This window comes from Triticum aestivum, chromosome 4A, assembly GCF_018294505.1.
Source record: "Triticum aestivum cultivar Chinese Spring chromosome 4A, IWGSC CS RefSeq v2.1, whole genome shotgun sequence".
NCBI classification, from domain to species: Eukaryota; Viridiplantae; Streptophyta; class Magnoliopsida; order Poales; family Poaceae; genus Triticum; species Triticum aestivum.
Window position 1 is genome coordinate 25,548,211 of NC_057803.1, and position 17,911 is coordinate 25,566,121.

General features: G+C 47.1%; 2 protein-coding genes across 2 annotated transcripts; one reads left to right on the plus strand and one right to left on the minus strand.

The window, feature by feature from the left end:
• The first annotated feature begins 806 nt into the window (after positions 1–806).
• On the plus strand, positions 807–3,913 carry LOC123084895 (uncharacterized). Its single transcript, XM_044506424.1, has 2 exons — positions 807–1,319; positions 2,981–3,913. Exons 1-2 carry the CDS (start codon positions 1,035–1,037, stop codon positions 3,791–3,793), a joined length of 1,098 nt encoding a protein of 365 aa, XP_044362359.1. The 5' UTR covers positions 807–1,034; the 3' UTR covers positions 3,794–3,913.
• A 2,570-nt stretch (positions 3,914–6,483) lies between these two features.
• Positions 6,484–7,447, minus strand: LOC123081643 (blue copper protein 1a). The gene has a single exon (XM_044504192.1). It carries the CDS (start codon positions 7,428–7,430, stop codon positions 6,750–6,752), a length of 681 nt encoding a protein of 226 aa, XP_044360127.1. The 5' UTR covers positions 7,431–7,447; the 3' UTR covers positions 6,484–6,749.
• Positions 7,448–17,911: the final 10,464 nt, after the last annotated feature.

Genomic DNA, 17,911 nt, shown 5'->3' on the forward strand with positions numbered 1-17,911 from the left:
AGTGACCAGGTCGTGGGCGATAGGTAATGAGACGATGTTGTGTGCAAAGTTGATGCGGGGGTCTCTCGGCGACCTGTGTTGAGTTCTATGCTTGCACGTGCTTCCTCGCCCATAGGTAGACAGTTCTCTTGGCCTTGTGCTAGGTAGTTGTACGTTGTGCGAGTTTTCTCTCGTTTTCACCAATTAACCAATAAACTCTCTTCTTTTGAATTAATGATAGATCCCTAAGGGCTTCGGTTAAAAAACAAAGAGTATTGGAGGTGGCCAACAGAGGTGGTTTTCACCTAAGAAAGATACGACCGCCTTTAAATGACATATAACATACGGTTTTTTCTTTTCGAGTACCAAACCCATGTGGTTATTAAAAGGAGACTACTCCTAATAATTCAAAGACGAGTCACAGCATCGAACAACGCCAAACCTCTAGCCCTCCCAATCCCAGCCAGCCGACCCGTCCTCGTCCTTTGCCAGCTCCAGATCTGTTACCTAGAAGATCCTCCGCAGGGCATCCCGACGGATGCTGGGACGTTATATGTGTCACCACAATCGTGCCATCAAATCCACATTCGAAAGAGATTTTCAATTGTATAATTTTTATGTCATGTTATTACTATTGGTTTGAATACTACTAAATGGTTTTAGTAGGCAGGATATGAATAGGATAGGATAGCCGGCTGGAAATCTTGACCATTATGTTTGACATTTCCCCCATAAAAAACCCTAGCACTACGGCATATCGTGGCAAGCTTGCCACGGGCGACTAACAAGAGGGAACGTGCGCGTCGTACCACCACCACCACCACCACCTCCCCTCCCCGCGACCCAGCCCGCCCCCAACCACCCCGTGCACACTCTAAGGCGACGCAGCCGCCTCGCCGTGCCGTGCCGTGCTGCGCTGCGCTGCGAGCAACCAACCAACCAGCCCGTACTTCCGCACGCAGGCCCCAACCTCCCCGTCCCGAAAGTTGGCAGGCACGATCTCTCTCCACCCCCTTGGACTCTCCTCTGCTCCTCCTCTCCCTCCCCACGGCGCCATGGAGCGGCTCATCTCCAGGACGGCGGTCTCCCCGGCCCAGCCCCGGATCCACCTGCCCGGCAGATCCCCCTTCCTCACCACCCGCCGCGCCGCCTCCGCCTCCGCGGGTGCTGGGAGCGCCGCGCCGTGGACCCGGCTGTGCGCGCAGCCGCCGCGCCTAGGTGCCGCGGTCGCCGCTGCGGCGCGGCATGACGGTGCTTCGGCCCCGGCGCCCGTGGAGGAGGTGGCTGCGGCGGCGGCAGCTGGGCCTCCGTGGAAGCTGCTCGGGAGCCTGCTCCCCAAGGTGAGAAGAAATTTCAAATTTCTGTTCTCTTATCCAGATAGAGATATTCAGTTCTCGGGGTTACAGGATTGCTAAGATGGTTCCCCAGCTCCGCTGTAGCGGAATTTAGTCCTAACTAGTGGCCTATACACGAAAATTCTACAAGAAATAGCCACGAAATTGCCGGAATTCTACTCCTCAGATCCTGACAGCTTGGAGTATTTAATGCGCATGCGGAGGAGATGGCAATCTCCCCTTTTCCATGGAATAGCTTGCCGTCTTGGCCTGGCTTCTTCCACACAAGCTTATTTCTGTCTAGGTTCGATTATATATTTAGATCCTATATAGATGGAGGAGGAAACGAAACTGTGTGCTCGGTGACAAGTTGAAATTCTCTTCGTGTTGTCGCTTGGCCTCTTTAGTTGAAAACATGATGTGTCAGCTGGCCTTTAATTTGCAGTTTACACCTAGGAAGACAGAGGCATTGCACAGGAAACAATCTTAGTTGTGTTAAACCGGAGGAAATGTCTTGTGGATTTTAATGTGAATTGTGTTAAAGGTGATGCGTCTGAAAGAAATGAAATAACAACTAGAGTCATATCTGTGAAACATGTATATGACACGACACAACAAGAATTTTCTTCTAGAATCATGTGAACTGCAGCTTATTATTATAAGGACAGTGTTGCAGCACTTCACCGAACCTGTGAACCATGATGTTGCAAATACTAAGCTAGTAAGCTTCTAAAACGGCACATCTGCTTAGAATGATTAGTCCCACTGAATATCTTGGACAGTTGTTAACCGATGTTAGCTTTAGTTATTATATTCAAAATTCACTATGAATGTTCTCTTGGCAATTTATTTTCTGAAGACATTAAACCCTTAATCATGTGAACTAGTTACTTTGCAAGTTTTTAGGATGATAGTTGCGAGTTTTTCTGAAACATATTAATAAAATCAAGGCAGTGTACAACTGTACATAGAATCTAGTAGTTTCCACAGGTACCATACTCGCCCAAAAAGCCTGCTCACCCTAAGACAACTCAAAATGTAAGATAGCCATCTAAAACAAAGTGTTTCTTAGTAGAGATCAAGCCTGTTACCACAACAACGATGAATAAACTTGTAAATAATGAGTACATTATGGCATATCATCATCTCATCAACTTCAGGCGACCTTTCGACAATTATGGCCTTCAACCATTTCTAGTCAATTAATAACTGTTTCTTGGCACTAGCATGCACTTTGGTACTAAGAATCTCTTTTTTATGCCCATGAAAAGAAAACACAGTAATATTTTACCTTAAGACCTTAAGGTACAGAATCGCACATGGTCTTGACTATTGCTAGATGAAACAAATTTTAATTTTAGAATGGAAGTATGAAGCATTCATATATGAAGTGGGCCAGGGCTTATGTGCAGATTTGAGATTCTACGTAAGTTATGGTATAGTATTTTGTCGTACTGTATGATTTTGTGGCCCTAAATCTGAATACACGCTTCATCATCTGAAATTAATTAACTATTACGATCTTCTTGCTTTCTGCTCTATTTTGTTGTGTTTATGCATGAAAACTGTGGCATCTATTCCATAACAGCTTATGCCATTCTTATTAATTTTCTTGGTGATTCTTTGGCACTTGTTTTCTGATTTAACCGATATTTTCTGTTCCACAGGCTTCTACTGCTGCCCTTGTCCTGCTTATGACACTTACTGCAAGTGCCTTGCACTCTAGCATTCCCCATCCTGCCTATGCATCGGCGCAACCAGTAATCAAATCTGGTGGACTCCTCTCAGCAGAGTTATTGAGCAGCGGCTGGGCTGGTTTCTTCGCGGGCTGCTTACATACCTTATCCGGGCCTGACCATCTTGTCGCATTGGCACCACTATCAATTGGGAGATCAAGACTGGAGAGTGGACTAGTCGGTGCCCTTTGGGGCTGTGGTCATGATGCTGGACAAATAATTTTTGGCCTGCTCTTCTTGCTACTCAAGGATCGTTTGCACATTGAGGTTCTCCGTATATGGGGAACAAGAGTTGTAGGTCTGACCCTTCTTATGATAGGCGCGACGGGCATCCGGGAAGCTTCAGAGGTTCAAGAGTCGGGGCTAATTCTGGAGGGTGTAGACATGAATGGCAGTGAGCCCTTGCAACAGGCCCCTGCTGTTGCTCCCAGGAAGAAGAAAGTTGGCTTCACAACATTTGCCACCGGAGTCATCCATGGCCTCCAGCCAGATGCGCTGCTGATGGTCTTGCCCGCTCTTGCTCTGCCGTCACGCTTTGCCGGCGCGGCCTACCTCGGTATGTTCTTGGTCGGGACTGTATTTTCGATGGGTAGCTACACTGCTTTTGTAGGTTCTTGTAGTGAGGCTCTAAAGGATAGGATACCTAAGATAACGGAGAAGCTGACCTGGGCTGCTTCCCTTGTAGCTGTATGCTTGGGGTTAGCTCTTTTAGTTGGGCAGTTCTTTGGGTTCACCCTATATTGATTCATGTCCTAGGTTCTTGTTACTACTTGGCAACATTGTTTTGATTGTTATTTGTTATGTTTACGGCAGTTGAGCTCAGACTACGACACGGTTGGTATTCTTAGACTGCAACTTATACTATGTTACTACATGTTTCTGGGGAAATGGGTGTCTTTGTATTTTTGCAAGTTTGAGAGGGTACTGTGGGACTTTGATCCGGACCCTACTCGCATGGTTGCGGATTCGTAACCAACCAGCGGTTCCATCAGACCCATGGGGCCGCACCAACAGCTCGGTGTTCTTTGACACGGCATACATCTTCAGTTGCAAATACGCTGCCAATGCCGTGACTTCGACCAGCACTGGCCCTACCGTTGAGGTCTCCTTCGTGCTTGTTTGTTGCTTGCCGCCTCAGCAGTTAGTACGCTGCACCGGCATGGCGACAGGGTCGTCAGCCCGGACGGCGGCCTCCTGTCGTGGGCGCCTACTTCACCCCCAAGCTCCAGCATGACTCCATGCTTCTTCGGCTGCGCGCGTCGGGTTCTTCGTCCCCAGGTCCGGCGGGAACAGGCCGTCCTCGCTCTGCCTGACACGGCCTCGTTGACGCTGGTGTTCTCCATCTACATCATGCCCAAGAAGGCTGAGGGCACAAAAGCATGGGTGTTGGCCATAGTTCATCATCGTAGAAATCAATACAAATCAAATAGTTCAACGAAGCAAACTCATAATTCAAACATATCGAACTAGGCGTTGCCCTTGAGCCTCCATAGGTGCTCCATCAGATCGTGCTGCAGTTCTCGATGCACATGTGGGTTTCGGATCTCCTGACGCATATTGAGGAAGGCAACCCATGATGCAGGTACCTAGTGATCAACAGTTGCAAGAGGACCCTGACCGAAATATGGTTCAGTGTCAAACACTGGGGCTTGCTGCTCGCTCTCAATGATCATGTTGTGCAAGATGACACAACAGTTGATCACCTCCCACATTTGAGATTTCGACCAGGTCAGAGCAGGGTATCGGACAATAGCAAATCGAGATTGGATCATATCAAATACCCGCTCGACATCCTTCTAGCAAGCCTCCTGACACTTGGCAAAATAGGAGTTCCTGCCTCTTGGCACAGGGTTTGAGATAGTCTTCACAATGGACCATCTCAGATAGATGCCATCTGTTAGGTAGTATCCCTTGATGTAGTGGCGCTCATTGACCTCGAAGTTCATCGGAGGAGCATGACCTTCAACAAGCTTGACAAAGACATTCGAGCATTGTAGTACGTTGATATCATTGTGAGTTCCTGTCATACCAAAGGAGTGCCAAATCCAGAGGTCCTGTGTGGCCATTTCCTCAAGTACCACACTGCAAGCTCCTTTCATGTCTTTGTACATGCCCTACCAAGTAAATGGACAGTTTTTCCATGCCCAATGCATGCAGTCGATGCTTCCAAGCATCCCAGGAAATCCTCTTGCTGCATTTTGTGCTAGGATCCAAGCAGTGTCTTCAACATTGGGTGATCGCAAGTATTGTGGTCCAAACACCGCCACCACTGCCCCGCAGAACTTGTACAAACAATCAATGGTGGTGGACTCGACCATGTGTCCATAGTCTTCCTGGATATCACCGGGAGCTCCATATGCAAGCATCCTCATAGCAGCCGTGCACTTCTGGAGTGAGGAGAATCCTACTGTGTCGGTGCAATCCTTCTTGCAAATGAAATAGTTGTCAAACTCCCAGATGGCATTCACAATCCCGAGGAAGAGCTTCCGGCTCATCCGATAACGGCGCCGAAACACTTTCTTGCCCTGCAGTAGAGCGTTAGTGAAGTAATCGGCGTAGAGCAAGCAGTAGCCCTTCATTCGATGCCTCGGCTTGCTCTTGCGGCGAGGTGGCATTGTTGGCGAACAGGCCAACCAGAGCGGCGAGGATCATGAGGTGCTATTCGTCGTCGGTGTCGGCCTCAGCTTCGTCCTCCATCAGAGTCACGAACGCCTCCTCCTCGTCGGAGTCCATTGCCGAACAGGCAAATCGCTGAATACCTGACGGGCGTGATGGGTGGGCAGCCGCTGGTATCCCCGCCTGCATCGTCAGAGCCCTGGAAAGCTCGCCAGGAGCGGGACGGAGGCTGTAGTGGTGAAACTCCCTCTTTCCGGTGGGGAAACGACCTTTCTAGCGGCGGAGCAGCGACTGTCGGCGAGTGGGCGGCCTCGGGATCGGCATGGCGGGGAAAGGGGAAGTGGTGTTCTGCGGCGCGCGGGTGGAATCTGGGTGGGGTAAAGCCGTTTCTCGCCTGACAGTGGTGTCCCACGCGCCACTTTTCCTTCCGCCGGAACCCCCAGTCCCCCCCTCCCCCGTGCGCTGGGTTCAGCCTGGATCGCCGGGCTAAACCGGTGGAATTCGGCGTCCCGGGGGGGGGGGGGGGGGGCGACTGGGTTTGCCGTTTTTGGGGGGGGGGGGGGGGGGTTTGGGGTGCGGTTGGAGATGCTTTTACCTTTCGTGCACCTTCTCCAAGTTTTTTTGCGGCATTCTCCAAGTTTGTTGGTACGACTAACGTTTCGACAACTAATTTGATTTACCTATATTATCTGTGCACTAATATTTTCATGACAAATCTGATCTTACTGCCTTTTCTGTTCTTATCGCAAGTTTCAATGTTAAAAAGTCCGGGAGGCGGCTTCTCCTCTTTCCAACGCGTGCCTATTATTCCGCGACGATGATTGATGTATACAAGACTGAATGATGTTGCTATTGCTAGGCATGTACTGGTGCACCTTTACTAATTTAACCTCCAAAATCAATACGAAAATGAAATGCCTAAAGGATAATAGATTACATACAAACGTGAGAGATAGAAAGTAGTAGTTCTCACATCTTCGCTCTAAGCAATAATACATGTATATATTCCTTGTAATAGCCAGTCAAACAATATGTAAGCTGATATGTGCGTGCGGCATGCAGCTGAAATATGCATTCTAACTTTTTAAGCCATGAGACCGGCCGCCAGTAGGGCGACGAGGCCAAATCCTGCTGCGGCCCCGACGGAGGTTGCGGTAGAGGAGGGCGGCGGCGGGTTGGTCGCGCCGGGACCCGCGGCCGGCATGGGTGACGATGGCGAGGAGGCACCCGGCACCACTTCGATGGTGACCTTCATGCTGGCAGCGGCGGTGGGGCTGCAATGGCTAGGGACGCCACAGATGAAGTACCGAGTGCCTGTGGCGTTGAGGGAGATGACGTCGTTGCCGGAGGTTAAGGTGTTGATGGCGCCGTCGGTGCTGCAGGAGTCGTAGCCGGCCTTGCTCACCTCGACCACGTCGTGCGCCGGGGTCGAGTACTTGAAGACGATCTCATCACCCGGGTGGAACTTCTTGTTGGACACCCAGTTGCTGTAGTCGGTGTTGAGGGTCCACGAACCGCCCGGCTCGCCGACACCGTAGGTCGCCGCCGATGCGGTGCCTAGTAAGAGTGCCGAGATTGCGGCCACGGCAAGGAGGGTGATCTTCATGGCAGCCATTGATTGCGGTTGGAACTGGAAGGAGGAATGCAAAGCAGAGGAGGTAGAAGGCTGATGCTTAGCGGGGGCTGGGGTTGCTGCTGTGCTTGTGCTGCCGTGCGCTTTTATATACAACCAAGCGCCCAGCGAGATGGGTTGGTGGAGTGGCATTTGGATATTGGATTTGGGGGTTGAGTAGTCATGCGCGTTTGAACAAAAGCCAGTAGTAGTACTACCTGGTCATACGCGGCCGGGCTTGGGTTGGTGGCCTGCTGAGTGCTGACCTCTTCACACTTGGTTGTGGCTCATGCTGGAGCAACCTTGACTTTCTGGCTCGTGTAGCCGCGCAATGGAATGCCGCTCGTACCTTCGTCCACAACCTGGATCTCGGTCTTCCTTCCACATAGCATGTGCCGGTCTCCTTCTAGATCTAGGCGAGGGTTTCGTCCATGGATGACGAAGGTATTATCTCCTGCCTAGGAATTTTAGCACGAGTTTTGCACACAGGAGTATTTATCTGAAATCTATTTTTATCTACTACTAGCTAATTGCCCGTGCGTTGCAACGGGATATATTTATTCTGATATTTTGATGATTCCATATTAATCATGTCTAACATATACCTCAGAATCCACACGCACACCATGTACTGTATGCTTTTTTACTGTTAAAGCAAGCTTCCCAATCCAAGCTCGCCACCCCTATCAGTGATGCATCCGGCTGCCTAACCCCACACAACCAACATATACTTTGAATATTATTAACTCATACATTTAGTTGTGTTTTTTTTGTAATTATACATTTAGTTGTGTTATATTTCACTTTATATTGGTCTTAGTAAGGTGTACCTATAATTTTCGGATACGTCACATCAAACTCCCCCCCCCCCCATGCCCCATCCCTCTCTTTCCTGCTGTCACGATGAAACTGTAGTCTCTCCCCCTCTCCTTCCCGTTGCAATCTCACTATCAAATTGCATTCTATGTTCTCTCCCTCTCCTATTGTTATGTCAAGATCAAATTGTGACCCCTTTTCTCGCCCTCTCCCTCCCTCCTCTCTCCCGTTGCATTGTCTCAATCAAATTGCTTTTTATGTTCTCTCACTCCCTCTCTCTCCTGCAGCGATCTCTCTCTCTCCCCCCTCCCCTACTAAAACCCTGATGAGACTAAGTTCAAGAGCAACCTCAAGTCCTCATGAGCAGCCGGCGACTGTACCTCTAAATCAAAATTATTGCTTATTTGCAAGAGTGATTTTTCTACACCCCAACTCGGTGCACCCCACTACACCCCCAAAAGCATAGCAAAAATCTCGAAAAACTTTGAAATTTTATGGGAATGATTATGAACAAATATTATAGGTGCTTGGAACGTTTGGTGGTTAAATGACATCCGAGGAGCTCTGTATAAAAAAAATTGTTCGTAATCATTCCCACGAAGTTTCAACTTTTTTTTGAAAGTTTTGCTATGTTTTTATTTGGGGTGCAACGGGGATGCACCGAGCTGTCTCAGCCGCTACTTTCCCTCCTAAAAAATCAGATCCTCTCCTTCCACTTCCCACTATCCAGCGTGTGAAGCGTGCGCGCATCTCCACCCCGGAAGATCAGCTGCGGCGAAGTGCAAAAATTGCTAAAGTTACCAAGGGACTGCCATCATCCTATGTGCAACGCGCGCAACGTGTTCTCATGGCCAGATTGGGCTTCTGCCACTTGAACGACGAGCCATCTGTGGACTGCTTGGCCAGATATGCTGACATCTCCAGGCCAATGGGACCTATGTATACAGTCTCTTCCGCCTCTTCCACACTACTGCATTGTTCCATCTACCAACACACCGAGAGAAATACCAAACTTCTATATGATCCAAAACGACAGCACGTTCGGCCCAGCTTGTTCAGTATAACTTAGATAACTTAGATAGTAATTTAACACATCCCAAGATAATTTTGCTTATTTGGAAAGTATTTAATGAGGAAAGAGGTGCTTATGGTAACATATATGTTACTGTAACATAGCGCTTCCCAAGACAAAACGAATCTATTAGCTAATAAATAAATTCATCTATGACACTACTAGTGTGTTACTTTACACTATGAAGGTAGTAACTTAGACTAGTGTTATATGTATGACACTAGTATAAGTTACTTCCCACTATGACCAGCCTAAGCCTCACCTCTCAAGCAATTAATAGACGACGTGCCGGCCGCTGCTCCTCGTCAGTTTCACTCTCGGCTTGCAAAAGGCGGCGACCTGCAGCGACGCAAGAGAGTACGAGATGGTTGTCGCGACGGCCACAGGGAGGCGGTGCCCTTTGGAGCGGCAGTGACCTTCTGGTAGATGGCTGCGGCCGCAGCATGCTGCTAAACGGTTGTGGCGACGGCCAACAAACATGACGTCCATGGTGGTGAAAGCTGTAGTTGGCGGCGTGGGCTAGAGTGTTGGTGACGGCGGAGGGTTTGGGATGAACCATCAGCAGCGTGGCGGTAAGGGAGGACCGGCGGCGCGGGTGCTAGGGGTTATGGTTAGGAGAGGGATTTTCGGGAGAGATGGGGACGTGCGCCTTGTGGGGTTACTGTAACATAATTGGTTCGTGGGAAAAAATATCGATTGGAATAAACCGGAGGAAAAAAACCTGACGTGGGAGGGAGATCGAGCGTGGGAGAGTCGGACAATCCGGGGACGTAAGACGGGAAATGGCCTTTTAGGTAGTAGAGACACCATAATAAATAAATTTATCTTGGTTCGTCACAGAAAACCTTCAGATTTTTTCTGATAATCATGTGGTCTAGTTTTAATTTCAATTTTCACTTTTACAGAAACTACCAGGCGTTTCTGGCAATAAACCCGTAGGTTAGTTTTAAGTTATATTTCGTTTTTGCTGGAAACCCTATGATAATTAGGTTAATCAACTGCAATACATATTAAATGCTTTTGAAAATATCTATGTCTTTTAAACTCTGATTCCAAATTTAACTTGTCATATATGGAATTTGATCAGAAAAATGTGTATAATTTTAATACGATGTTATTTTACATGTTAAAAATGCTATTTTGGGTGCAATTTAATCAATAGCGCATGATCCATTTTTCTTTCATACTAGTACTGATCCATATTGGAACTGAACACCTTAGCAAAATCAAGATTGGAGAGGAAAAAACCATCTATAACCATGCATGCATGCCTCGCCAAAACCTAACAGAAAAAAGTAGATTTCTCATCTTATGTCACGAGAGAGACACCTTAGGATTGACAACATTCAAACGCATTGTGATTGTGTGAGATCTTAGGCCACCGTCAGCGCGGGTGGAAAGGGGGATACATGACAACACAGATGGGATGCCGTGCGTGGAAAGAAAGGACATGGACCAATCAGAGTATTGACTCATGGTTTTTTAGACATCAAAGAAATCTTTATTGCAAGGTGATCACCATATTATCTTTTACAAGAGGATCAACAATCTTTACGGGTGGATCATCAATCCGCCCAGCACACACCTTACTTCTAGTTAGTTTGGCTAAATCATGGGAAGCATAATTAGGAGTATGCACAAAAAATAATATGCGGGAAATCACACGCAAAGGTGATATATATCATCAAAAACTGCCGCTGATAGACCGAAAGAATGACCTCCATTTTTCATCGTCTCTATCACCTCGATGTTGCCAGAGTTCATTTCTATGAGGTTACACCCGACTGTAGTTGCCAAACTGAGACCAAACCGTAAGACGAGTGCCTCGACCATAAGCGCATCTCCGCGCTGATCGATTTCCCCATTTCCTACCGCGACGAATCTGCCATTCAAGTCTCTGATGACAACACCATACGAGCCCCTGAGTTAGTCCGGGTCAAAAGCCTCATCCACGTTTAGTTTCACATAGTTACACATTGGTCTTTCCCAGCCATGTTGCTTGATCGCCGGCTTTGCATCACTCGTCATAGTATAGTTAGCAACCAAAGCTCTGATTGCCATTGCTATGAACGTAGGCTCCTGGACCTTTTCATTATGCACTAACTTTATCCTCTCCCACCATAAATACCAGGAACCAATAGCAATTGCTTCCATTGAATTTCCCAGACCGTGGACTACCTATTCTTCAGCTGGTTGTAGCAATAAATATTCTAGCACAACTTCTCTCGCATGATCCACATCGCATGCTTTATCAATAACAAAGTCCAAACCCAGTAGCTGCCATACCTATCTAGCTTTTGCACAAGTGAATAACAGGTGCTTGGTATCCTCCGCTCCTACACCGCACGTAGGACATATCCCACTGGCTTTTATATGTTTGTTAGCCAAAGTCACCCGACATGGTAGCGATCCTCACAAAGTTCGCTAGAGGAAAATTTAAACCTTGGCAAGACAACTTAAACTTCAGATTATCCCCTATATTGGTGAATTGCATGAGCGTCCGACTGTATTTTCTCCTGATACTTTATGTCCATATTGGCTATGACACTCTGCAAAGTATGCCGATCTCACTTAGAATCTCCTGTTTTTGCACAAGTTCCATGCTACGAAGTCTAGCTTATCTAATTCAAGCAACATATCGCAAGGATCCATGCCACATCAAGGGTCTTAACTCATGGTTATTGAGTTAGGGGAGCATGGTATTTTTTCTCCCATTGACTCATTGGTTCTTTTGCTAGCATAAATAAAGTGTTTCAAAGATCAATTATGGGAGGAAGTTTTCGTGAATATGAGAAGCCTTCTCCCTTTAGACTGTTGCATCGCCCGCCTTGATGGATTGCGCTTCACCCACAACCACACCCATACCCCTGAGCCCAAGGGAGCAACCATGGGTCTTATCTTGCAGGGATGCGAGTCTTCGTACCTGCTCTCCTAATTAACCATTTGCGCTAGAGCTAGTTATGATGGGCTGCCCCAATGGTCTTGAATTTCTCTCCGAGTCAAGATTAAGGCAAGTGAAATACTTGAAAATTGGTTAGAAATAAGTGAGGATAACCCCCAAGCAAGTCATCTGACGGCACCAGACCCCCTTGAACTATTATAGGGCAAGGAATAAGGCAAGACATGACAAACCGAATTGGGATCATGGAAACACATCATTTATTGTTTTCGGTCTCCCTTGCCAACCTTTACACATGGTTGGCCCACTCAACTTGTCATGAGTCGGGAGGTGGGCACTTAGTGTCTTAATCTTACAAACCTCGAGTAGTGTGAGGTCACTCTTGAGGGTGTAGAGGGACACCATAGCGTCATCTAGGCGCTCCCTGGCGTGCTTGTACAATGCTTCCCCTTATGGAAATTTTGCACTTTGGCCCTTGCATCTTGAGGCACAAGTAAGGAAGGTGCACTACAACCAAGCAACTTGATAGTGCTCTTTGTCTCAGGGTCATGTCATATGTTACTTGGGTGTCGATGATGTTAAAAAGTGTATGCCCAAAAGTTACTTCCTAAACCATAAGTTATGGGCAGCGAGATATTTCCAATACTTGTTGCTTGCATCTGGTGTTTAAGGTTGTGAGGGGTGGCTGGATGTTCTGCAGAAGGACTCTTGAGACCTATAATCTATCAAGAGTTATGACCAAGAGAATATTAAAGGAGAACTCCCCATAGATGGGTTCTTCTTGACGTCATAGTCATTGATGGTTGGACTTGCAACGAGTGAGGATTGGTGTCCAAGTCTCTAGGGTAACCTTCGGCCCAAACAAGATATCTTAATGTGGCACTGCATTTAGGCCCCATATGAGTTTGAATTGTTTAGGACAAGGCAATGAATCATTTGACACAAATGGGTCATTGCCTTGTCGATGATGATGAATGCTTGAGTGATGGTGGAGATCCGCTCCTTTGTAATGTATACTACTAGCTTATTTGTCTTTCCACTGTGTTTTGTTGCTAGCGATGCATGCGACAACAGGGTAGTGATCTGTACTCCACATCTGGAACCTAAGTCTTTTAGTCCCTAAGCCTTTTTTATTTTTTATTTGCACCATGATGTTGTTTCACTTTTGTTTTTGTTTTGTTATCTCGTAATAGAAACTGATCCATATTTAGATCTAATGAAAAAATTGGTTCAGATGAATTAATACTCCATCCGCTCCATATTAATTGTTATTGATTTAGTACAACTTTGTATTAAATAAAGGACAATTAATATGGATATGAAGGAAGTACTATATTTGAAGGATTTGGATCCTTATGATTTTTTTCTAATTTGGCCATTTGATTCGCAAGATTGAACTCCTTTAGAATTTTTCCTTATGATTCAATTTCACCCTATTTTTTTAGGATAATTTCCATCCACTCAAACATTTTTGTAAAATTAGGTTGTTATTTATATGCAATCAAAAATAGTTTGATCCAAACTCAAGTAGTTTTTTAATCCTACAGGATTCAAAGGGCACAAGCTCACGACGCTCTATGTTTTCATATTCCTTTATTTTGAGAATCCCGTGAACCAGAGAGGCCCTAATGCTGTCATCAAGTTTAATTTCGGAATTAGTCCATTTATTGAAGTGGAAGCATAGACGGTAACACCTACTTTTTATCTTATCAAGTGGTAGCATCCCAAGGGTCATTGTTCATAATTTCCAGGCTCTTGACAGATTCACATTGAGTGTATGGACAGTAGTACTATGATAAGGGCATAAGCATAATACTTGGGATGGACTACTTTTCAAGATCCCAAACAAAAATCCTAAATATTTTTAGGAAAGTCTATTTTATCCACTTTTCAAATGTATGTATACCTTTGAACGTTTCTATCGGGTACTATCAAGCTAGCAAGGAGAGAGTTTTCTAGCTAAGAAAACCCAGCGTGCCAAAGTTCAGTTCAGAATGTTGAGCTCTTTTTTCTAGTACCTCTGAGCTTTTTATCCATTCAAGCACGCCCCTATTAGCTCCGGCACCTTCGAGTTAATGTATCATGCACTTCTGATCTTATCACATTTTGCCTTAGCTCATCATTCTAATATAGGCCTAGTATGTCAGAGTAAATGATCACGGGTAGCCTCGTTGGCCCCCTATGACACTTCAAGACATCGGGACTAGTTGCGCCCCTCACACCTCCTGGACGAATGGCCGGCTTCTTGGGCCGGCTAGTCTAGGAGGCCGGCTGCTTGAGGCGGCAGAACGCCAGAAGGTGGCTACGAGGAAGCCGGCTCCTAGCAGGCGGCCCCTCGTGCCCCTAAAGTTTGCACTCACATAACTGTGAAAGGATGGGGTGTGGCTACAGTGCGATCTGCCACCCCTGAATCTAGGGCTGAGCGCGGCTACAGTGTGGCCGTACCAAGCGGACGTCCCTCTCACCCGGCGGGGCATTGTAGCCATGCTACCCGTGACATCACCTACTATGTAGGGAGCTACGCTCCCATGACGGCCAGTCGGTATGGCCCACAGGCGGCGGGCCCTACCTGTCGGTGAGCCCCTGAAGGCTGCGTATCCCGAGCAGGCGGCAATTGGGGCGGGCCGCCTCCTAGCAGGCGGCCCCCTCCCCCTCAAAGTATGTGCTCCATTAATCAGAAGAGATGGGGTGTGGCTACAGTGAACGCCTGCCAGGAGGTGGGACTATAGCTATGCTCCCCCCGACAAAGCATCCATCATCAGTAGCAAGGCTATAGTACAAAGCAATCAACCAGACCTGCCAGCAGCAGGCGCGGCCTGTCGGCCGAGTACACAACAGCCGGCGGGACCCACCAAGCGGCGGGCCCCAGCAGCCGGCGGAGAAGCCGGCGTCCAGAGACACTGATAGCCGGGTCCTACACCCGGATTGATTACCATTGTACCCCTGGGAGGTAAGCCTATATAAACCTCCCAGGCTTCCCCATGCAAAAGGGTTCAGAACCTTAGGGATTACACAGATACACATAGAGAGAGAGAGAGGAGTAGGGCTAGCCTTGTTCTTCTTCCTCCTCTAGCCAAACAGCTCAAGGAGCAACTTGTAGCTACTCTATTGATCATAGTCATCATGCGGAGACCCCGCAGAGCAGGACTAGGGGTGTTATCTCCACGGAGAGCCCCGAACCTGGGTAAGATTCGCAGGCGTATGCGATCTCGCTCACTCCCACTTCTAGAGCCCGGCGACGTACTCTTGACCATCTCCATGGTTAGCCACCCCCTGGCATATGTCGCTACACATCCCCGACATAGTATGTTTGAGCTCATTTGGTTATGTACCTCTAAGATGGACCTTTGACATTTCATCAAAGCTCCTTTCCAAGGCTTGCTTTACTTCTGAGCAAGCTGCTCCTTCACAACAGAAATGGCCCATCCCATTTTCTGGCATCTTCGAGCTATTTTCATTTGGCATCTCCAGATATTTAGAGTTTTAAAGGTGTCATGTGCTATAATGTGAAGAAACGACCAATGTCATTGAAATACATCTGGGCTAGAGGGAACATGACGGCAACCCACGCAATTGCTGCCCAACACAATGCCCTATAGCACACACAAACGTCTGGACCGACGTGTTTGGACATTTTTTTCATCCAACACGGTGTCGCAAACGTCCGTGGATGGGTCCCCATGTTCGAATTCTTGCAAACCAACACCAAACTTTCGAGGAGTTTGGAAGTTCGGACCTCCAACACACACGTGTCCGACAAGTTGTCCTACTCAAAACCTCTACCATGTGACCACTCCAACCGTCCTTCCGGGAAGAGCCGTCGCATTCTTGCTGGTCCAGAGCGGACGCGACCGCTTTGCAACATGTTGGGCACTAAAGGGCATGCCGTCCAAGAGCGTCGCCTGCGCCGCGTCTACTCGTTCACTCTTCGTGCCAAGATCAATGTCGTCTCAGAGCTCTCCAGGACAACTTCCTACTGCATTGAAGTCTGCTGCTCGTCCATCCGCGTGCCTGGCATTGAACAAGCGCGGTGGCTGAGAAACTCCAGATGCTCGCATTAATACCACCGGTGTGCCTAACCATCACTCACTATATAAATGTGGTCGTGCATTGCTCAAAGCGCACCACCTCCACTTCTCCTTTGTCAATGATCTTTGGTGCACCTCTACTTTATTTCCTCCTCCTTCCACGACACCCCCACGTAATGACGGCTAGCGGCAGCGAGACGTCGAAGCAGCTCTGTCAGAGCAGATGCACGAGATGGCAAACCATGAGAACAACTGGTAGGCCTGGCGTGCGCAACAGATAGAGTTTGGACTGCCTTAGAGCTTGCTGGAGGAGAGCTCGGAGGACAATAACCGAATGGTGAATAAGGCGTATGATGACGAGCCCGGGGCCGTGGCTGCGCTGTTTTCCAGCTTCACCATGCAATAGACTAGGCGCATACGACGTTGTTATGGAGGAGGAGGAGTCAGAGCAGTTTGCGCCACCGGGATCCGCGTTCAAGATAATGCAATAGCAACGATGTTACAATGTGTAGCTCCTTGAGCAGCACCGACCCGCAAAGGGACAGATTACCGGCAAGCAGGCGAACGAGGATGGTGTCACGGCCATGGTCGCAGAAGACCGACCTTTGTGGATGAGCAGCAAGCGCTGTATGAGGCCATGCGTAGAGCCGGCGACATCCGCCGTGGGTGTGAGGTCACTCATGAGGTTATAGAGGGATGCCATATGATTACCTAGGTGTCGACGATGCCAAACAAAATTTGTATCCTGAAAGTTACTAACTAAACCAAATGTCATTGCTAGTGGTATGTTTCAAATAGTTGTTGCGTGCAACTCATGTTTAAGGTTGTGAGGGGTGGCCAGATGTTCTGCAAAAGGACTCTCGAGACCTATAATCAATCAAGAGTTATGACCAAGAGAATATTAAAGGAGAGCTCCTTATATACCTATATATGGGATCTTCTTGATGTTGTAGTTATTGATGGTAGGAGTTGCAACGAGGGAGGATTGGTGTCCAAGTCTCTAGGGTAATCTTCGGCGCAAACAAGATGTTTCACATGGCACTGCAATTAGGCCCCATATGGGTTTGAATAATTAAGGACAAGGCAATGAATATTTTGATGCAAATGAGTCATTGCCTTGTCGATGATGATGAAATGTTGAAGTGATGGTGGAGATATAGTCCTTTGTAATATATAATACTAGCTTCTTTGTGTTTCTTCTACGCTTTGGTGCTAGCGGTGCATGTCATAGCAGGGCTGGTACTCTATGTTGGGCATCTTGAACCTACGTTTTTCCAGTTCCCGAGCCTTTATAGTTTTTGATTTGCACCAAGATGTTGTTTCACTTTTGTTTTTGTTTTATTATCTCTCATAATGGAAGGTGATCCATATTTGGATCGAATGAAAATACTTGATTCAAATGAATTTATACTCCCTCCAATCCACATTAATTATTGTACCTTGCACTAAATCAACAACAATTCATATGGATAGGAGGGAGTAGTATATTTGGAGGATTTAGATCCTTAGGATTTTTTCCTACTTTAGCCATTTGATTCGCAAGACTGGAATCCTTTAGAATTTTTCCTTATGATTCTATTTCACCCTATTTTGATGAAATATTTCATCCACTAAAACATCTTTGTACAATTCTGTTGTTATTTCTGTGCTATTACACATTGTTTGATCCAAACTCATGTAGCTTTTAAATCATGTAGGATTCAAAGCGCGCGGTGCTCTGCATTTTCCTATTCCTTTGTTCTGAGAATCCCATGAACCAGAGATGCCCTAATATTCTTATCAAGTTTAATTCATGAATTAGTCCATTTATTAAAGTGGG